Source organism: Eleutherodactylus coqui, chromosome 3 (genome assembly GCF_035609145.1).
Source record: "Eleutherodactylus coqui strain aEleCoq1 chromosome 3, aEleCoq1.hap1, whole genome shotgun sequence".
NCBI classification, from domain to species: domain Eukaryota; kingdom Metazoa; phylum Chordata; class Amphibia; order Anura; family Eleutherodactylidae; genus Eleutherodactylus; species Eleutherodactylus coqui.
Window position 1 is genome coordinate 239,992,044 of NC_089839.1, and position 22,971 is coordinate 240,015,014.

Here is a 22,971-nt window from a genome sequence, read left to right on the forward strand (position 1 = left end):
AACCAAAAGCCGGCCCTGTGTAAAGTCACTACAAGGAAGAAGGAAATTTAACAGACCCCTGCAGAGCTATATTTATTATTGTCATAATCATTAATAACTACAAAAGGGCTGTTGATCCAGAGATTATTCCGATTACCGGATTGGAGTCAGGAAGCAATTTTTTTTTTCTCTTAAATCGGAAAAATTGGCTTCTACCTCATTGTTTATTACTATGATTAGAGATGAGCGAACGTACTCATTTAGAGCAATTACTCGATTGAAAATCGCTTTTTTTGAGTAACTGCCTATTTGGGCGAAAAGATTCAGGGGGAGAGTGGGGGGGGGAGAGATAGCTCCCCCCTGCAAACCCCCGATCCACCCTGATGCCTCCCGAATCTTTTCGCCCAAGTAGGCAGTTACTCGAAAAAAGCAATGCTCGATCGAGTAATTGTCCTAAACGAGCACGTTCGCTCATCTCTAACTATGATACAAACATTACACAAGAACTGACTGGATAATTGGTTTAACATCCCTCCTCCCCTTTCTCTTATATGCCCAGCATGTTCATATGCATGATCTGACCATGATCTCGTAATGGCTGAATTTATCCTGGCCACTAAAACGTCTATTTTCTTTATGTGGAGCTCACCGAAAGTCTGCACAAACTGAACAATAAGTGAACAAATTGTCTTTCATCATTCAGTCACTGGCAACATTAAGTCTGATACATTATGCTTCACTTTCCTGCCATCTAGTGAAAATCTAAATCTTAATCGTTCCATGCAAAAAGGCCCTTAGGATCCAACCAGTTGTAAAAAAATTCATAGTGCAGTCAGGGAGGGGAAGAGAGGAAATTCTCTCTTAGAATGCAGATACAGATGTTGCATTCCATTTTAGGGGGCTGAAACTAGGATTATGCGAGCAGAGGAAAACTCTTCTGTGACAACTGTCAGCTGTATCCTCTATAATTTTCTTGGAATTTGTGACCAGTACTATCCATGGGTCAGCATGTTACATTGCATTTTAAACCATCTACAATTACATAAACGAACATTTTCAAGATCAATGTTCTTAAACATGTTTCTATTGTGTCATTCATGCATTTATCCATACTGTTCTTTATAGGTATTTGTTTTGCAATGTCCAGCTTTGTCCATCCTTAATTGCTGTCATGAATTATATAAGGAAAATAGCGTAAAGCTCTAGACAGAAGAAAAGAATGTTAGTAAATCAATCTCATTTATAGTAAATTTATGACAAACAGGATGCAAATGTTCTGCTGTAATTTGTATAGCACTCTACAGATTTTTCATATTGTCATACTACTGGTGCTTTAAAGCTACCACTGTAAGCAATGATTATTAAATTATAGAACCACTCTAGGCACATTATTAAACACCATGGACCATATCAATTCCATATATATAATGTAGGAATGCAGTACACAGAATGGCCTGCAGAGAGTGGTAGACAGGCATTCAGGCTGTAGAGACAAGAGAAAACACCTGTGGGTGTGGCAAGAAACAACATAAAAGTGTCAGTTCCTGTCACACTCATGGGGACAGGAAGTTGACAGCAGAGCTGAAAGGGCTGCAATGCAGAGGCCCCGAGTCTGACAGAGAGGATGCCTCTAGACTCTCACCCTACTGGGCTACAGGCAAATTAACTTTGTTGCTGTTATGGCCTTGTGTGCTGTATATGCAATAAATGCAGACACCAGATTTAAAAAGAATCCAAGTCTCCAAGCCTCTTATGTACGTGTGGTGCCCATTCTGGATGGAAAGATGGCAATCCTGTAGGCGAGTGACCCTAATTTGCCACGATACTTACACATTGTATTTATTTAATAGTACAAGTGTTCCCTCAACCTAAAATATTAATTTATTCTGGGACAAAGCAGATAAGTTACAAAAAAGCAAGTCCTTACATACAAAGGTGTACTGGAAGATATATATCACTTTCTTTGTAAAGATGAGCTTCTTCAGAGTCCTGTACAGTACACCAGAAAATATATTGTTGTTGCCCTCTCCTGGTGTACTGTACAGAGGTGCTACTAGACAGCCAATCGGTGCATACATTTCATTAATATAGGTTTTTAACCAATGAAATGTCCATGTCGATTGGCTGTATTTTCCAACAAAGTGGACATGCTGTAGAACCAGACTGTCTATGGCACTGTATGTTGAATCTGGTTTCACATCACACTGGTCTGGGTGGTTTATGGTAGGGCCAACCACACCAAGCCCAAAGCTCTAGGGGTCCCACTACCACCCAAATCACCCTTATTATAATCCGCTATTAGCCACTGTCCCGCCATCCTACAGAGCAGCTCTCAATTAGATTCAGGCCCCTGTCATACTGAAGTGTCACCCTCGCATTCCAAGTGACATGGAGTTCATCTTTCTGGTCTATAGGCCCCTTCTCTTTGACATTATGGCCTCACCTTACTGGGCTGCAGACAGGGAGCCAATGCAACCCATCTCACCTTCCATGATCACACCACTGGCAGGAAGGTAGTACAACCCCACACACTCTGCCTTTTGCACCGCTGCCAGGGGGTTTGTTCTGCAGAACCTCTCTCCTCCTCAGGATTCTGTATATACATGTATAGTATGCACAGTGTGTGTGAAAGTATGCCTGTATAACTAAAAGCAAGCCTGTGTGTGCACATGTATGTGTGAAAATGTGCCTATGTGTTGATAAAGTTAGATTCACTCTGCATTTCAGTGTGCGCTCAGTTTTTCCATCCCAGGGTTCTGCCTGAACCGCCAAAACCAGCATTCAGACAGAACACTACTGTCATAAGTGAAACGTAGACTATATTGGTCTCCATTTTAGTAGGATTCCGCTTCTTTCTTGCATTTTTGCGTAACGCTAAAATGAAAAACAACGTGATCTCCATTTCACTAATGACAACATTTGGTTTCATCCAGGGTTCTGTCTGAATGCTATGTGTTCTGTAGTTAAGCAATGGCACATAAAGAAGAGTCAAAACAAAGAGGAGTCAAATAGAAGGACTACTTGCATCATCATTGCAAAGGAACAGAACCATCTTCAGCACCATACAAAAACCTGGGCTGATACCTGGCTATCTGGGTCTACGCTCGTCAAGGAGGGGTGATAGAGGCCCTACTGCAACGCTATCATCCAAGGGCCCACAGACAGCTGTAGCCATTCCTACAAGGCAGTATTATTAGAAGGCCGCCCACAAACGGTAAAGTTCTCCAGTGCATGCGCTGGCTAATGAACATACAGCGCATGCATAAGATTTCTCTACGCTACATGACTAAGGGGACGAGAGGGCTGAAATTTGGTAACGAACAGGCTGCAAGCAAAGATGGTCAAGCCTGCCCTCTGAACCACTCCGCATCATTCACATACCGCGCGGGACACGTTTAAACACAAATTACTCAGAAATGCTTTTAGTATTGGAGCAAAGAAAAGAACTATGTAGAACTGAGCAATGTGCATAGCTTTGGCTTAGCTAGCGAAGTAGATAGCTATAGTGTTCTGATTTGGTCATTTTTTATTTTTAAAAAATTCTAATGACCCATGACAAATCTAATGCAGTATGAATGTGATTTACTCACCAATATATCGAATTTCCATTATTTTATGTGATGTTTCTTTTTCCTCTATAGATCACTAGAAAAATCAATATCATTAGGAAGTAATAATGATAAAAATATATGCACACAATACCAAAAGAGTGGAAAATAATTATTCCCTAAAGCGTATGGTATGAGGGATCATTCCAGCCTACCTGCCTCCATTCACAGCAAACAGGAGTCGCTCAAAGATTCAGCGACTCCTGTTTACACGGCTCGACAGTCGCTTCATTTATAATTCTGCTAAAAACCAAGCGACTCCGCCAGAAGAGCGTTTTTTTGTTTGTTTGTTTTTTTTCGTTTTTTTTTGTTCAGTCGTTGGCTGCATGTACACAGGGCAATTATTGACAGAATTTTCACCAATAATCGCCTCATGTAAGGCCGGGCTCACACGAGCAGATATTAATTGCGGATTTCGCAAGCGATTGATCTGCAGTAATACGAGGATCAATCAAATGCATTGGATTACGCAACTACACTCACATTAGCGGGTCGGAATTGCGTAATCCGCTTGCGGAAAATGGAACGCAGAATGTTCTATTCTACTGCGGATTCCGCGACATAGAGCTCATTGTGCGCTATGGTTGTGAAAATCCCTGCAGCCATATGCAATGTAATTGTTTATGGGCTGCGGCTTACTGCATCATCGCAAAGTGATGGGGTTGGAAATCTAAACAAATTTTTTTTAAAAAACCTATATTGTGCATGACTGCCTGTGTGAGTACGGAGTCATGTGCAGTACATTACGTGACCATATATAGCTAAATGTTGTTGCTCAACTAATGATTAATTTAAGTTTCATTGATACTATTAACAGATTTTAAAAATGTCAGATTCCTTACCCATTCCAAGAGAGCTGCCTGAACAGGTAACTGTAATCAAATAAGGAGCAACAATAAAAATGCAAGTTTTTACTTCAATCTAAATATGCATTATTTTCTTTTTTTTCTTTTAGAGAGCATGTAATGACCTGGCAGAAAACCATAAGGAAGCTGCTTCATTATAGAGCCATATTTTGTTAGCTATGTTCAACCTGTGGCAGACAAACGGTCACTTTATATGTCATTTGCAGACAGAATTGCAATTAAATCCTAATTACCACTTTTAAATTAGCAAAACATTTCTGAAACTTAAGGCCCATTTACATAAGCAAACACAATCTTTCAAACAATTTAAAGATTGACAGTTTTAGCGATCATTTTGCTGTTTGCAGAGCACAGCATGTGGGCTAAGCACTGCACACAGCTCTATTGTTCTCGCACAGGCTGTCAGCAGAATACAATGTAATCTCCAACTCCCGTGCAGAACACAGCATGCAGTCCCTGTTATCTCTCTCTGTCTGAAGGATGGATTTTAAGCTCACCTTAAAATCATCATTCAGCTGAAGAGTGAACGATGGCAGTATTTACATGCAATGATCATTGCTCATCTTCCATCGTTTGAACAAACTTTGAGCGATAATCGTTACATGTAAATGGGCCTTTAGTTAGGACAAAGTTTACATTGGTTGTCCCGCGCCAAAACGGGTTTTTTTTTTTGCATAGGCCCCCCATTCAGCGCAGGACAAACCCAAGGGATGTGTTGAAATTTAAAAAAAAAATTTTACTTACCCGAATCCCCTCTCTGCAACTTCTTCCTTCTTTTCCTCCAAGATGGCCGCCGGGATCTTCACCCACGATGCACCGCGGGTCTTCTCCCATGGTGCACCGTGGGCTCTGTGCGGTCCATTGCCGATTTCAGCCTCTGATTGGCTGGAATCGGCACACGTGACGGGGTGGAGCTACGCAATGACGCGTAGAAGGGGGCGGAGCCAGAACGCCGCTCGTGCCCGAACCGACCAGAAGGGAGAAGACCCTTCTGTGCAAGCGCGTCTAATCGGGCAATTAGATGCTGAAATTAGACGGCACCATGGAGACGGGGACGCCAGCGTAGGGAAGGTGAGTATATAACTTCTGTATGGCACATATTTCATGCACGATGTATATTACAAAGTGCATGTATATGGCCATACAGAAGTGTTTAACTTAACTTGTCATCGCGGGACAACCCCTTTAACTTCAGCAGTCAATCTAGTGCATAATATCAATTAAATATGTTTTGTCTTTTTTTAGTTTGATTAATGGTATGAAAGAGTATACTATAAAGGCCCTGTTCATATGACGTTTCTGCCTTACGTTTAGCATATACATTGGGAAAGCTTCTATCATACATACTAAATATGTCCTTACAACCCCTTAAGTCACACAGAGGCCAAACGTGTACCTTTAGCTACTGCCTAGCCTATATATGGCCAGGCAGAAGGGGTATGGAATAGCGCAGTAGGCTACACTATTCTATCCCCCAGTGTCCTGTAAAAAACTATATATATTTAAACTTATCACCAGGTATGAGCACCATAAACTAATAAATAGAGATGAGCGAGCGTACTCGTTTAGGCAAATTACTCGAGCGAGTATGGGCATTTTCGAAAAGATTTGGGGGCCAGCGGCTGTAAGCGGTGAGTTGCGGGAGTGAGCATGGGGGAGGGGAGAGAGAGAGATCTCCACCCCATTCCCCGCCGGCCCCTGAATCTTTTCGGGCAAGCAGGCATGTACTCGAAAATGCCCATACTCACTCGAGTAATTTCCCTTAACAAGTACACTCGCTCATCTCTACTAATAAACTATAAATTATAGTGCTCATGCAACAGATTCCCTGTAGTCCGGGGAGGTATTTCTTATATTTACCTGTCACCCCCAAAAGTCAGTGCGGACCATGCAGCCGGACCACTGGCTGCACAATTGCTCTCATACCAATCAATGGGAGTGCACGCACACTGCGCAACCAGCGGTCTGGCTACATGGTCCACGCTGGCTTTCGGGAGTGACAGCGCTGGATCGGAGAACTGGGTACATATAAGAAATATCTCCCCAGACTCCAGGGAACTTGCCATACAAGCAGCATAACTTGGTTAATGATGCTCACACCTGGTGACAGGTTCTCCTTAATGGAGGTTATGATATCCTATCAATGAGGCATACCAATGCATGGCATCTGTCACTGGCCCCCATTAATGGAATATCTCAGAGAGGTCCAGTGATGTCACTGTCCATATATGGACATACTACTGGAGTTCTGTTGGAAGAGAAGTTGGCTGCGGGTAGTTGCCTGCAGGTGGGGAGTCCTTAATTTTCACATTATAAAGCTCCTTTCAATTCCTCTTGGACAAAAGCCCCACTTCATGTCCCACCCAACAGAATGTTTCCCCTCTTCCCCAGCAGATGACTCCCTTTATTCCCCCCTAGCAAAAGGCTCCCTCATTCAGCCAGCAGAGGAGTCCCTACATTCTCCCCCAACAGAATGCATCTCCATTGTATCGGAGATTTCCAATGACTGAATTGTCTGAGAAGTAACAGGGAATTCTATAGCACAAGTAGGAAGCTTCTCCGCTCAATGCCAGTTTGGCCCCGGGCTGGGAATGGAGCAATTGCTTGACAATGCTAAGTATACGAGCCCTGCCGTGCCCTTCACGTATCTTACCAGAATATATTTTTTGAGGACAAAATGAAATTTGATTGTTTTCCTCAATGACAGGGGAAACCACCACAGTGTACACGTCTCCGCAGGGTATTTCAGTGACGTCACAGTAACTGAAACTACTGTTTGGACTACAGGAAAAATTGCCTTTCGTTCCATAAATGTTGACTGTGTAGTTATCTTGAGTGGCGGACGCTCGCCAAGTAACTCGGATGCCCGTGTTAGACAATCTATACAGCTTTACTCCTGATGGACAGCAAGCACCTGTGGAATATAAAGAAACTGATGTACTGCTTAGTGTAGTGGTGCCAGCGAGCCTCTATGCATATATTTGTGGGATCTATTTCTTTTTCTATCTAATGAGTTCAAATCAGCCTTTTAAAGTAATTCATCTTTTTGATCACCTACTAAAGCAATGAAAAACAAAACTACCATACAAAATAAATACGTCGGGGCCTATAAATGAAACCCTGCTCTCCAGTATTTTGGCACACATGCAGAAATTGTGACTTTGAGGACTTTTACACCACACCCTGTCACTTTTTCAAAAAGTAGACGGGGGCCCGATGTTTGGGTTGGGGCCGCATTTACTATAATTTATGCCAGAAGCTGGCGTAGTTTATAGCAAAAACCTACTGCAGCTCCTGGATAACATAGGTTTGCGCATGGAGGTGCTGCCAGGGGAAACAAATGTATTAAGAGTCTTGCACCTCTTACTACATTTGCCGCTCATAACTTGGAGCAGGGCTATCACGTGAAACGCTGGTCTAAGTAAGTAAGCCGTAATATACTGTATATAAATGAGCATAATAATCAAAGCCATTGAATCTGATCATTGGCTGGGTAAAAACAAAATTAGCCCATTGCTGTACTTTATTTTACCGTAAATATACTAATTTAAGAAATAAACAGCTAGAAATGTAAATGAAACTTTTTCTTTAGCTTTTTACCCCTTATAAAAATAAAAAAAACAGAAAAAAGGTCACTAAAAAAAATAGCCCTAATATGCCATGGGAAAAAAAGCGCAGTAAAAATCATTTTGGTAGCTGAAAAAAAGATAGGGCAGTAAAAGCACCACATGGGTAAAATTCCTAAAAAGTGTCTGATCCTTTAGGACCAAATTACCCTGGTCCATAAGGGGTTAAGAATAGTACAGGTCTGCAGCACTGTTTTTGTTGTCAAAATGTCCTGAAACCTGATGAACATCAGTATTAGTCAATGTGATCAATTGTGATTTTTTGCAAAGTTCTGTAACACTGAAACTGTACATAAGAAAGACAAATGGACTGACTTACTGGATGAGTACCCATGATAAGTACACTGTGACGTGAGGCCCGTCTCACTCAGTGCTTCCAGGGATACAGAGTAGCTTGTTCCACATGTAATACATCCCAGCAGGCAGTGCTCCTCGGGGGTGTGGCACTTGGCTTGGCCCGTTGGTGATTGGAGCATTGTAGTATATGTCTGTGCTCCTGGGGCTGCCGACCAGCTTACATTGGTCACAGACTGTGTGACTTGGACAACACTAAGGCTTGTCGGGCAGCAAGGAGCTTTAAGTGAAATGGAAGAACTTTGTTATGGATTACAAGAGATCCTTTTATGTCTTTATTACATGAAATCATTTTGTGATCCGTATAGGTAATACATTACCTGTTTCCAGAGGCACACTGTAACTGGGCAGGCTTACTCCTTCAGGTGTGAATGCCACCACGCTGACCATATACATTGAACCGCATGGAAGGCTTTTCAGAGTACAAAAAGTGCTTAAGCTGGTGCAGTTCCACGATCTACTCCCCCCTTTCACAGTCACGTTGTACACAGCATCATAGTTACTGGCATCCCAATGTATTGTATAGGTGCTTTCATCAACTGTTCCAATATTTGTGATTTCAGGACTACAGGGAGCTGGAAGGGAACAAGTAATTAACTGGAATGTTATTAGAGCACAAAATACATGTGGGAGACAATAATCAAATAATTTTATGATAACATAATTTATATAACTAGAATGACCCGATGTTCGCTACCTGAACATAAAATGTTTGGAAAAATGGTTGTTGTGAACTTCTAAATCTGCTTAGTTAGGTGATGATTTAGAGTGTCACTTCCTATTTGTAGCAGATATCAAATATAAAAAAGCCTACAGGTGTCTCTTTGTCTTTCTCTCTGTCTCCCTCTGTCAGTCTCTCTCGCTCTGTCTGTCTCTCTCTCGCTCTGTCTGTCTCTTTCTCGCTCTGTCTGTCTCTCTCTCGCTCTGTCTGCCTCTCTCTCGCTCTGTCTGCCTCTCTCTCGCTCTGTCTGCCTCTCTCTCGCTCTGTCTGCCTCTCTCGCTCTGTCTGTCTGTCTTTCTCTCAATCTGTCTCTCGCGCTCTGTCTGTCTGTCTCTCTTGCCCTGTCTGTCTATTTGCCCCTCCCTCACTTGGTCTGTCTCTCTGTCTCTCTTGCTCTTTCTGTCTTTCTCTGTCAGTCTGATTAGTGTCACTTTCTATTTGGACTCTCTTTCCTATTCTCTCTCCCGAGCCACCTTTTCACTTGTTCTCCACAGCTTGCTGTGAACATCGCTTAGCAATGCTTTACTCTCTCTAGCGGCGCAGCGGCGCTAAACTTAGCATGGTAACTTTCAACTTGCCTGACAGATCACTATATCTATCAAACTCAAATATAATGATTTTACGGCGGTGGTGAGGATGCAACTAATCTAATGACACCAGAATCATCCACCAAAGTTCACACAAAGCGGTCAAAGTGTGGTGCAAGAAAAAGCCTGTAGGCTTTCTTATATTAGATGGATGCTGACAAATTCATGTCTTCCTGTAAATAAAATAAACATGTCATTGTCTGAAACACAATAAATATATCTTATTGTCTTTAGATACCAGTTTTAGGCGCTGCACTGAGGTGTTCTAATTTAAAAAACTTCTGATGTTTTACTTTGAACTGCCATCCACGCTGATTGTCACGCAGTAAATCATCAAACCTCTTCTGATCTAATCAGCTTTGACTCAAAGATAATTCTGGAAGGATGCACACAAAAACTGGTTTATATTAAAAGATACATTGTTTGGCCGGGTGCACAAGTGCCGTGTGTGCAGGCTGCGCCCTAGAAGTTCGGACACAACTCCCAGCAGACACCACACAGTTGTATGTGTGCTGTCCTTATACACGGACTGCCCGCACATTGAGGTGCATTTGCATTCCGTATTTCTTGTCCGTGATACGGCAGTATGCATAGCCTCATAGGCTATAATGGATCCATGTCCTCTCTGTGAATGAACATGGACAGCACACGGACCCAAATGTGTGATTGTGTTGGGGGACTTACTTAAAAATACAGTGCTACTGCATTCATATCATTGAAATCATTAGGCTTTTTAGTGTAGCCATACAGAATGACAGCTAAAAGAATACAAATATTTTCTTAGTGTGAGGACCTCTTAGTTCGTGACATCATAAGGGCAGCCCACCAATAATGACATGTCATAATAGGAAATTTAAACATGACTCAAAAAGACATCCATTTTTTAAGTGCCTTATTACAGAGCAGAGAGCTACTAACAATCACTATATGATCTAGATTATATCACATCTACATACCTGTCTTCATGTACTTTGATGAGCATGAGGTGTTGCTGCGTCTATTTTCGCTGTATGAAAACACAGTGACATTGTACTGCGTGTTACACCTGAGACCAGACAATGCACACACTGTAGCCGTGTCATTACAGTAGATTACTTTGGTCCCATCATCAGCCTTGGTCTCATACATTTCTGCACCTCGCACAGCAGACCAGACAATCTCTAACGTATCACTCGACACGTACGCTGTGCTGAAATCGCTGGGGCAGCAGGGTGCTGTAGACAAAACCATGAGCATTCAGAAATATTTAGTTAAGAAAAGAACTGTATAAGGTTGGAATAGAAGTATTCAATGTTTAGTTTTTGGTCAATGCTCTATAAGCAACACTGCAAAGCAGGGGCGTAAGGGGCCCTGATGCAAAAGGTGAGCTGGGGCCCCCCTCTATCTGTATCTGTACCCGTACCCATACCTAAACCATGCTGCACAGAGACATAACTTGAAGCTCCCGGGCCCCAATGCAAAACCTGTAACAGGGCCCCCAACTATAATGCTTTATTCATAGTACTGGGCTCTCTATATGGGGAAGAGAGGCCTTATGGGCCCCCTAAGGCTCCTGGGCCCGGGTGCAACCGCATCCCCTGCACCCTCTATAGTTACGCCCCTGCTACAAAGCATGATGAGATGTACTGAGAGATTCTCTGTTGGATGTTCTTTGAACCCCAGGCTCATGCACCAGAACCACCAACCTAAGGCCATGCACTAGGCGTAATGTTTTGTCCAGACTATTTTTTAATTATGAAGTAATTGAGCCTTCATTGAGCAGACTGTAGATGAGTCTTATCCAACCTGTGGCTCCCTAGTCATATGAAGGGCTTAGGCCCCTTACATGGGGCTGCCCATTGGTTGCTTGCTTCCTTCTGGGTGAACATAAAAGTGAGAAACACTTGGGCTGAAAAATAACGCTGTGCAATTGTTCTATGTACTAATATAATATCACTCTTCATTTCCATTTTTTTGCATTGGAAAAAACTAGCACACATTTATCAAAAATAAAAAAGAATATATTTATTTAATGACAACATTTTTTTTCCTTTTTTTATTTTATGAAATGTGAAGATAAAACTATTCTTATTTCCAAAGCAATAAATTTGAAATTTTATGATTCATTATATACTGTAGCTATTCTGCAATAAGTATTATAATGGGTTTTGACAATACATGTGATGGAATAATTTATACTTGGCTTTCAAACTGAGCACCAGCTGACAGTGTGTTGAAACAGCAAGTGTGAACCCACTGTGCTAAGGACTGATTTGGCTTGGGGCTAATCCTGAGGGTAGTACCTGCGTTTCCCTGGTTTTCACCCTACCAATTAGGATATAGACATCACTGCAGGAATCCATAGGCCATTACCCCAGGTATAGTCTTGGTGCTGTGACAGCTGACAGAAACTGGTCAGAGCAACCATAGCATGGTACTGGAAGAGCTGAAAGCTGCATACTAAACGGAACTAATTGCTCCAATGGGAAGGGTGCCTTCAATAACCAGAAATCCATCTGGATTAGCTGGCAGCAGAAAAACTTGGTATATGTGCTTTATGAGGTGGGTCAGCAGCGTGCACACACCCAATGGGTGGCAGAGAAGTGTTAGCTGGTGTAGAATTTGCTGCATTGGAGCCAGGTAACACAGCCCTGGCTGGCATGAATGGCAGTAGAAAAGTAGGAAAAGACATTGGCTGTTGACAGCCATTATGACACAATTACACAATTACTCACCTGTGGTGTAGTTAAGAAGCTCACCCAGAGGGCTTTGTCCTGCTTTACTGTATGCAAAGACACTCATGAAGTAGATGAATCCACACTCAGCTGGAAAGTAGCATGGTGACTGGGTGGTATTGCAGTGAACCTCAAAGCCGTCATCACTCTTCACAAATACAACATAATAATCGGAGAGATTTCCACTAGACCATGACAACGTGAGGTTGCCAGGATTTTCTTCAACAGCAGAGATTCCACTTGGCGCACATGGAACTAAGTGTAGAGATCAGTTGCTGTAATCAGTTATTTTGCAGCAAAGCCAAAGAAAACAAAAAATTGTTGTCAATTTGGTTATGTACAAAATGTTTTTGCGGCCAAGATGGCTTAGCCAAGGAGGATTGTGACCATGTTTGAAGGCCCCATAGTGTAACTACAGCTACAAAATAGCTTGCATGGCCTTTGTTCTGGAAATACAAACATACCTGACACAAGACTCCAGGTCTTTGTGGAAAGAATAGATCCAGCTTTATTGCTTGCTAACAAAGACACTGTATATTCTATCCCACAATGCAGTGAGGACACTGTACAGGGACATACTGACATTGTGCAGTTAGCACTGGCTTCTGTAGGTGCTGCACTGTAGAGAAGAACTGTGTAGTTGGTTGTGACTTCAGCTCCAGGTACAGAGAATATGGCTTCCAACGCTCCACCATTGAATGCTATTTGAATATCAGATGGAGCAAGGGGACCTAAAAATACCACAGAAACATACTTTATTGGCCAAGGTGTAGCATAACGTATTACTCATAGGCCATGGGGTGGGGAAAGGCTCTTAGCAACTAACGAAGAAGATACATTTTAAGAAGATAAACCTAAATCTACAACACATAAACCTATATTACTATTGTCCTTACGTGTTATCTGGCTGTAGGTGATATCATCTCCTGGAGTCCCTTTGGTATCCCATGCATGGACCTTAATGGTATATATAGTGCCTGGATCCAAAGAAGTAAAATTGAGGGACAGAGCTGTGGTGTTTTGGTTCCATCTACTGCCAGATCCATCTGATCTCATCACCGAAACGGAGTATAAAACAGCTGATGACACTGGATGCCAACTAACACTGATAGAGTCACTGCTTGAGGATTCCATAGTGACAGATGGAGCCGCCAGCACTGGGTTATTAGAAAAACAATTTAGTGAGTGTTGTAGAAAGTGAAAACTACAGAAATATGCCTACATAAAAAGCTGAAGAGTTACACCACCAGCAGATTGTACAGCATTACATAGACTGTTCTCACCTGGGTTTTGAAACAGTACAATGATGCAATACAATTTTCAATGCTTTTTTTATGTGATAATTATATTTATTGTATTTTCTTAGCTATATTTTAGAGATTTTTTTGTACTGCAAACTGAAGCTTGTGCAGTGCATTATACATCAGGTGTAAAGTGTTTCTATTGTTTCATTCATGTAAAGAAAACCACCTGTGACCACAACGGGCAGATAAGCACCTATTCACCATAAGGATCCCACTGAAAAATACCTCAGATGTCAGCTTTATACAACCTTACAGTATGAAATAGAAATAGTGAAGTACAGTATTGGGCTTAAGTCACAACTAGATTTTCATGTTGTAAAGGCTATGGAAACCTTTGTGCATGAAAAATCAATACATACATATCTTACCAAGTCCTTGCAGAAAAAATAGTGCAGTTATCTGTATTTACATTGAGTTTTCTTTCTTATGCATTTAGAAAGCCTCAAAAATGGTTTGCAAGCTCTCCTACATTTAAGTTTCTAGCTCGGAAGTATTTCCAGCCCCCATCAGCTGGTCTTTCTCATAAAGGTACATCAGCTCAGCTACCTCTCCCCTGTCTTCTTTCAGAGGCTGTGTAGCATAACCACAGCCACGCAATACTGTGCAGTAGCTGCTTGTAGTTCTCTCTTACTTATGTTAAGAACAGGAAATTCACTTGGAGTGAATTACAGCCCTCTGTAATAGTAGCTTTGTCTGCTCTGATCTCCTCAACCATCCTCCAGCAGTGTCGTACTGCCCTTTGTAATAGCTCAGTGGAAAGGACATACACAACCGGGGTACAGGCTAAGAGAGGAGCTGTCAGTTTACTCTGACTAACAAAATTTGCTAAGATTTCAATCCTCTGGTCTGCAGTGCCTTTGAAAACAATACAAGCATAGAAATGAAACAATCAGAAATTTTTAACAAAAAACAATAACATAAAGTCTTCATTTCCAAAAACAATCCCTTCACAGACGAGACTTTTTTAAAAATCTCGTAGATAATAACATTCATTTCCAAAAACACATTGATTTTAAAAAAAGTGCAAGGGTGTACATAGCCTTTAACCCATTCCCGCTGCAGGGCGTAAGTTTACGTCCTGGGAGCGGGGTACTTCCCGCAACAGGGCGTAAACTTACGTCCTGGAGATAGCGCTGGATCATATGTGATCCAGCGCTATCCCGCAGCGGGAGCCGGCTGTCAGTCACAGCCGGCGTCTCGCTGCAGCAGCGGGGGGACATCAGAGATGCGCCCGCCACTGTTAACCCCTTCCCTGCCGCGATCTAAGTAGATCGCGGCAGGGAAAGAGTTCACAGAGGGATCGCGCTCCCTCTGTGTCTCCGGCCGGCTATCGCGATGTCATCGCGAGAGCCCGGCCTGTCACCATGGCAACAGGACGCCAGACACTGGCGTCCTGTATTGCCTATGCCTGAGATCGCTGTATGAGCGATAAGGCATGGGAGAGCAGTAGCTCTGCCATGCCTTATGACAGCGATCATCAGGGCAGTGATTAAAGTCCCTCAGAGGGACACAAACAGTGTAAAAAAAAGAAAGATTTAAAAAATGAATTAAAAAAAATGTAAAAAAAAAGAGTAAAAAAACCATTTTGTATGCTTTTTCTCAGATTAGCATAAAAAAAGGTAAAAAAAAAATAAAACCCCACATATTTGGTATTGTCGCGTCCGTAACGATGCGTACAATAAGTTGCACATGCTTTTGACTGTGCACCGAAAAAAACGCTAAAAAAAAAGCTAAAAAACTGAGGCAAAATGCTCATTTTTAGCATTTTGCCTCACTAAAAACGCAATAAAAGTGATCAAAAAAGTCGTATGTACGCCAAAATGGTACCAATAAAATCTACAGCTCGTCTCGCAAAAAATAAGCCCTCATAGAGCTCTGTACATCAAAAAATAAAAAAGTTACGTGACTTTGAATGCAGCAATTTAGAATAGAAAAAAGATTTCCAAAAAAAAGGGTTTTTATTGCAGAAAAGTGGGAAAACCTAAAAAAAATGTTAGAATTTTGGTATCGTTGTAACCGTACCGGTCTGCAGAAAAAATGGAAAGTCTCATTTATGCTGCATGATATACGGTGTAAAAAAAAAATAAAAAAATCTATGGCAGAATTGATGCGTTTTCTCTCTCTGCTATCATTAAAAAAAAATAAAAAATTTTACAATATAGTCTATGTACCCAAAATTGGCATCGATAAAAACTACAGTTCGCCACGCAAAAAACAAGCCCTTATACGGCCGCGTCCACGGAAAAATAAAAAAGTTATGGCTTTTGAAAAATGGAGATGGAAAAATACCAAAAAATCGCTTGGTCCTCAACGCCAAAATAGGCCATGTCATGAAGGGGTTAATTGGAGTGAGGATTTAGGTGTATGTTTTGCACCTTAATTGATTCCTAATATTTACACTTTTTCCATGCATACACAGTGTTAGTTTTCTTTTTTAGTTTTCATTTGCCAGTGCTTTCAACTACATCGTATTTTGGATTGGATCAATTTTTGTAAAAATGGAAATTAAGTTGTTATGACCAAAAATTCTAAGAAATCCACAGGGACAAAGTTTTTTAGAATTAAATATTTAAGAAGCAAATAAAGTAAGGGCTGCCTAAATGGGTTGTCTAGTTTCAAAAACTAATAATCATATAGTCTTTTAGAGAATTCTAAGTTAATAGATAGGGAGATCCTCTGTTTAGAATGATCAAATCTTGGTCAAAGTGGAGAGTGGCTACAAAGAGCGTCTACAAGGCCCTTTTCTTCAATATACAAACAAGCCAATACTTAGGTACTGAGTTGGGACAGGGTGAAATTCTTTATTTCCCTTGTAGTGTGGCTGAAGGCAACTGGAACGCATATTGCCAGGTTTCCCCACAGATTAGTTTATCGCTATAATCAGTTTTATAATCAGTTGTTGGCCAGACAACCCTACTGATTAGTAGGGTGTGTCCAATGCAGACAACCCACTTAAAGGGGTTGTCCCGCACCGAAACGGGTTTTTTTTTTTTGCATAGGCCCCCCGTTCAGCGCAGGACAAACCCAAGGGATGTGTTGAAATTTTAAAAAAAAATGTTACTTACCCGAATCCCCTCTCTGCAACTTCTTCCTTCTTTTCCTCCAAGATGGCCACCGGGATCTTCACCCACGATGCACCGCGGGTCTTCTCCCATGGTGCACCGTGGGCTCTGTGCGGTCCATTGCCGATTCCAGCCTCCTGATTGGCTGGAATCGGCACACGTGACGGGGCGGAGCTACGCGATGACGCGTAGAAGGGGGCGGAGCCAGAACGCCGCTCGTGCTCGGACCGACCAGAAGGGAGAAGACCCTTCTGCGCAAGCGCGTCTAATCGGGCGATTAGACGCGGAAATTAGACGGCACCATGGAGACGGGGACACCAGCGCAGGGAAGGTGAGTATATAACTTCTGTATGGCACATATTTCATGCACGATATATATTACAAAGTGCATGTATATGGCCATACAGAAGTGTTTAACTAAACTTGTCATCGCGGGACAACCCCTTTAAAGCCATTTCAAAAACTTTGATAATTATAACTCTGAACGATACACATATATATTTCTTTATGTATGTTTTTTTATAATGTATGTTATATCAGTTTATGATGATGACACAATCCTTTTTTAGTAACAGTGTTATTATTATTTTGCCTTTACAATGAGGAGTTACCTGTTGTTGCCCACTTGGAAGGAGAAGGTTGACTTTTTCCAGCTGAGTTGATGGATCTCACAGTAATTTTGTAGGATGTAGCAGCCTGCAAACCAGTGACTGTTCCTGGTGAACTGGTAACAATAGAATCAAAGAATAATAGTCCAGCCTGAGTGATGACCTGGTAACTCGTAGCTCCTGACACCTCAGCCCATTCCACTGTGATACTATTACTAAGCTTAGAATATGCTTGTTCAATAATGGGCACTTCTGGAGCTGCATGAAATGAGAACAAGAAACAGATTATGACATCAACAGATATAGGATTGATAAGGAGAAAAAAAAGCAGTAAACAATATACTAACCTGTAAGCTGTAGAGTCTGAGCCTGAGCAAGAGTATTGCCATCTTTGTCCATGGCTTCTACAATTACTGTATAATTAGTGTTAGGAAGCAAAGTGTTTAAAGTTCCTGTAATAGTATTAAATACAGCAAAGGCAGACTGTGCTGCTGGCACAAAAGGGGATGCTGTAATTCCATATGATGTGGCACCAGCAACTTTTGTCCATTTTACATATATACTTCTTGATGTGACGTCATATGTGAGTATAGAAAAATCTGCAAAAGGAGCACAATTGTCTGAATGTAATCACCAATTATATAGAAAAGGAATCCCGGTGCTTTACAAAACTGGCAACAGTGCAGACACATTGGTATGCAACATGTTTCCAAACAGAGAAACACATGGCTAACATACAGCTTGCAGGCGGCCAGGTCGGATCCGGCTGCGAGAATTCTCGCCGCGGGACCCGACCCGAGCCCCTGCAGAGAGCAGCGCATACTCACCTGCTCCCGAGGCCCCGGCTGTTTGATGTGCCGGCTGCTGGGCAGCCGGTGCATGTGCAGACTGGAGCCGGTGAGCCTCGCACAGAAATAGAGCATGCCGCGATTTGTTTGCCGGGCGAGATTTTGCGCGGACAAATCGCGGCCGTTTGCCTAAGATTGCGTTTGTTAACGCAATCCTATGGCAGCTTCCACGGGAAATCCCACCGCGGAATTTATGCCTGTCTGCAGGCGGCCTATATTTTATACATACAAATGGCATGAAAATTAGAACTTAATTTAAAAGTGAAGGTAAAGAAATGATCTTATAGAAAAAGGTCCAAAGTACTATCAAATACTAGAATAAAAAGCAAATAAATGAGAAATAGATATATTTACCAGTGTTATAAGAATCTATCTGAAAAAAAGAACATAAAAGAGTCAATAGACATTTTGAGTGCAATATTAATTAGAAAATATATAAGTAAACAGTCCATTACTTTTAATATTTAAGGAATTCTTTATGGCATATATATATATATCTTCTTCTATAGTTTACTCAGGTCTTCGGTCTGAAGTGTTCCTTAAATGTGAGAATTCTTAATCCACTATAAAAGCTTTTACCTGACATTTTACACTCTTAGGCCGGCCTCAGACGGGCGTTTTTTTGCGCGATTTGCGCATCGCATGTCGGATGCGCATGCGCAAATCGCGTGACCGGAGGCGAAAATTCGCCGGAAAAATCTGCACCTACCCGCGTTTATCGTCGCTGCAAAACGCCCGTCTGACTGGAGAAAAATCGCCGTGCGCATCAAAATGCGCATGAAACTTAGACTGAGCGGCGAAAAAAATGATTTTGGTGCGCACATAAAACGCCGAACGCAGATAGGCGCGATCTGCGAATCGTCGTTTACTATAATTTATCACATATCCGCATAAAAAGCGGACATGTGACCGATACCATAGCGAACTATTGGTTCTATATATGCGCAAATCGCATGCGCATGCGCAAATCGCGCGAAAAAACGCCCGTCTGACTAAGGCCTTACAATAACCTCTTCTTAAACATTTCTATGTAGATAACAGGGAAACATCAATAACAGACTTTACATTTTTTTCTTTTTTAAGAAAAAGGTGCAATTTGTATATAATGTGTACTAAATGGACAAAAATGTTTCATGGATGTTTGAGCAGAAATCGTGTCCTTTAGATTGTTTAGAAATGTATTGATAGTGTGCAGCTGGTCATCCGATTAGATGAACAACCATTTTAACTGGCAGATGGCAGACTGTCATTGTCTAGAGAGAAGTGTGCTGTGTTTGAAATTTTCGTCCATATGTTGACTGAAAGATGTTTCTCTCAAAAGATTTTTCATTTACGAAAGATCCTTAATTGAAGGAAGATCTTTCTTTGAAAGAACGTTGCTAGAAAAATCATTCATCTGTCACTTGGTGTCACTGAACTTGTATGGCCAGTTTGAACAACTGTACCCGTCAATAAGGTATAAATGTGTATGGCTGCGTCTGCAAAATGACCATTAATAAGCAAATAATTGTTTGTTCAACCACCTCTCCTGGAAAAGAGAATATTTGATCACTTAAAATGTAACAAACCGCTGGACCCCAAACAGCATGGCTTTACTGAGGGCAGATGAAACAGCTTTGCCAGCTGTGAATACGTATTAGGATCAGGGTGTTAACACAACATCAACATCACGCCAGGGCATCCTAACTAGCATTCCAGCACTGGACACAGACAAAGACACTTCTTTTCTGGTTTATGGACAGATTGCTTCCTGGTAGATGGGTATACCAACCAGCCAATCAACCTTTGATTGTGTGTATTTATTCTGGCTCCTCCTTACAGAGGATGCCAGTTATACTCTTTGTCACAAGGTGTTTCTGGTCTTGTTGGTGTCTTCTGATCCTGATCCATGTCTCAGTTAAGATAAGTCAGCTGGTGATTTACTTATTTTTCTAGGGTGTTTGGACATCTTATTCCCTGTACTCTTGTAGGCGATTATACATTGAGTATCATCTAACCTTTGCCACTATTCTGTGTCACCATCTAGAGAAAGTCAGGATCACCCCAAGTACCTGACATGGGGTCGTCCTCATGAGCGCTCAGCTGATAGGTAGCGTCTTTATGTTTCAGACAGTTTAGGTCTCCCTCACACAGGCGCTTTTTACCGCGATTAGAGCGGCGCTTTAAGCACCATGCTAATAGTGGTACAACGCTCCTATTGCTTTCAATGGGAGCCGAGCAGACAACCACTCGGTCACAGTGCTTTTCAGTGCCGCGAATTTCGAGTGGAGTCTGTTCTATTTTTGAGAGTTTAGTGCTCCTCACCAATGATGAAGAGTGCTAAAAGCTGGTGTTGACTGCAGCATCGCTGTGGCCAAAAACTAAAGTAAAATGCAGCAAAGCACTGTGATTTAAATGTGAGGGAGGCCTAAGGGTTAGATTCCTCATCCTCCCAATTTTGTGTTTCCTTTTAACAATTTGTGTTACTCATATTTATATTGAGTGTGTAATATATATTCATCCTTTCAGGACGCAACCAATACTTCTGGGTGGGACGTAACAGCAGATCATGTGACACTAATTTCACTAATTTCTTTGACTGTGTCACAAAAGTAGTTGATGAAGGTGATGCCGTGGTATCACCTATCTGGATTTCAGTAAAGCCTTTGGTACATTTCACATAGAGAGCTTATAGATAAATTATTGAAATTTGGACATAATCCCTTGATAGTCTTGTGGATTCACAGTTGGTTAAAATATAGATATCAGAGTGTTGTTGTTAACAGAGTGTATTCTCAACAGGAACAAGGTACAAGTGGTGACCAATCTATCCTTGGTCCTGTTCTTTTAAATATGTTTGTAAGTGATATAGAAGAAGGTTTGATAGGTAAGGTTTGTCTGTTTGCTGAAGACACCAAAGTGTGCAATAGGGTTGATACTCCTGCTGGTGTCTTAATGGAGAACGATCTATCCTTACTGGATAAATAGTCAAAATTATGGAAACTGCAGTTCAATGTTTTCAACTGTAAAATAATGCACTTAGGGAGAAGAAATCCTCGGACTGAGCATCATATTGACTGCTCAGTCTTATCCCGTATATCAGAAGAGAAGGATTATGGGGTTTTGATCTTTTGATAGTCCCAAAATAAGTCAACTGTGTGGTCAGACAACAGGAAAAGAAGGTAGGATTCTCAGCTGCATAGCTAGAGGTATAACCAGTAGAAAGAGGGGGATTGTGATCCTGCTGTATAGAGCTCTTGTGAGACCACACCTGGAATACTGTGCTCAGTTCTGGAGACTCATCTACAGAAAGACATTAATAAAATAGAGCAAGTCCAAAGATGAGCTTCAGGAAAGACTTAAAGGGGTTGTCCCGCGGCAGCAAGTGGGTCTATACACTTCTGTATGGCCATATTAATGCACTTTGTAATGTACATTGTGCATTAATTATGAGCCATACAGAAGTTATAAGAAGTTTTTCACTTACCTGCTCCGTTGCTAGCGTCCTCGTTTCCATGGAGCCGACTAATTTTCGGTGTCTAATGGCCAAATTAGCTGCGCTTGCGCAGTCCGGGTCTTCTTCTTTTCTCAATGGGGCCGCTCGTGCAGGATGCCGGCTCCGTGTAGCTCCGCCCCGTCACGTGCCGATTCCAGCCAATCAGGAGGCTGGAATCGGCAATGGACCGCACAGCAGCCCTGCGGTCCACCGAGGGAGAAGATCCCGGCGGCCATCTTCAACCGGTAAGTAAGAAGTCACCGGAGCGCGGGGATTCAGGTAAGCGCTGTGCGGTTTTTTTTTTTTAAGTCCCTGCATCGGGGTTGTCTCGCGCCGAACGGGGGGGGGGGGTTGAAAAAAAAAAAAAACGTTTTGGCGCGGGACAACCCCTTTAAAGAATTTAACTTGTGTACTCTGGAGGAAAGAAGGGAGAGGGGGCACATGATAGAAACCTTAAAATATGTTAGAGGTATAAATAAGGTTCAGTTGGAAGTGTTATTAGAAAACTAAACACTAAAACAAGGGGGCACAATCTGAAATTAGTTTAGGGGGAAATCAAAAGCAATGTCAGGAAACATTATTTTACTGAAAGAGTAGTAGATGCTTGGAGCAAACTTACAGCAGACGTGGTTGGAAAATCAACAATAAATGAATTCAAGCATGTCTGAGATAACCCTATATGAATCCTAAGACAGAAATAATATAAGTGCGGACTAGATGGAACATGTGGTCTTTTTCTGCCATAGATTTTCGATTTCTCAGTCTACTTATATTTAATGTGTATAGCCACTTTAAGCAGGCTCATGTTGTTCAGACTTCCTGACTGGCACTAGATTATCGTCTTTTACTTGCTAAAAGCTGAAATAAGAGAAGCAGATTTACCTCACTAAACAGCTTCACAATCGGCTGCCTAGAGGTGTTGGGAAATAACTTGTCATATGTCCTCTCCGCCGTGCACCTGGTCAGTCAATCAACAAAGCCTGATTTTAAGTGTGGGGAGTAGGCTCATTTTGTTCAGGCCTTCTGCCTGGCACTTTGCAGGTCATTTAGTGCATGCAGCTAATTCATCGTCTTTGATTAGCAATTTATTTGGATCCTAATACATTTTTAGCTTTCTGAAAAACTGGATATGCTTTGATTATATTTGTTTTTAATGCAGTTTTTTATTATTTTATTAGCTTAAATAATATTCATAGGAGTGTGTATGTGCGTAATTTGC

General features: G+C 41.7%; 1 protein-coding gene across 1 annotated transcript; it reads right to left on the reverse strand.

Annotated features, from left to right (window-relative positions):
- Positions 1 to 1,108: 1,108 nt before the first annotated feature.
- Positions 1,109 to 17,831, reverse strand: FNDC7 (fibronectin type III domain containing 7). The gene is made up of 12 exons (XM_066594719.1): positions 17,777 to 17,831; positions 17,433 to 17,687; positions 13,352 to 13,612; positions 12,920 to 13,186; positions 12,456 to 12,710; positions 10,698 to 10,955; positions 8,754 to 9,008; positions 8,399 to 8,653; positions 7,107 to 7,367; positions 4,430 to 4,459; positions 3,570 to 3,624; positions 1,109 to 1,181 (listed from the first exon to the last, which is right to left on the reverse strand). The coding sequence occupies exons 1-11, from the start codon at positions 17,826 to 17,828 to the stop codon at positions 3,593 to 3,595; spliced, it is 2,181 nt and encodes a 726-aa protein (XP_066450816.1). The 5' UTR covers positions 17,829 to 17,831; the 3' UTR covers positions 1,109 to 1,181; positions 3,570 to 3,592.
- Between the last annotated feature and the right edge of the window lie 5,140 nt (positions 17,832 to 22,971).

Excerpts from the sequence above, each read along its gene's own strand:
- FNDC7 (XM_066594719.1), bottom strand. The coding sequence starts at position 17,828 with ATGGACAAAGATGGCAATACTCTTGCTCAGGCTCAGACTCTACAGCTT. Across the intron at positions 13,187-13,351 it reads CACCTACAGCCAGATAACAC|GTCCCCTTGCTCCATCTGAT; the intron begins GTAAGGACAATA and ends TGGTATTTTTAG. Across the intron at positions 12,711-12,919 it reads GACCTGGAGTCTTGTGTCAG|TTCCATGTGCGCCAAGTGGA; the intron begins GTATGTTTGTAT and ends CTCTACACTTAG.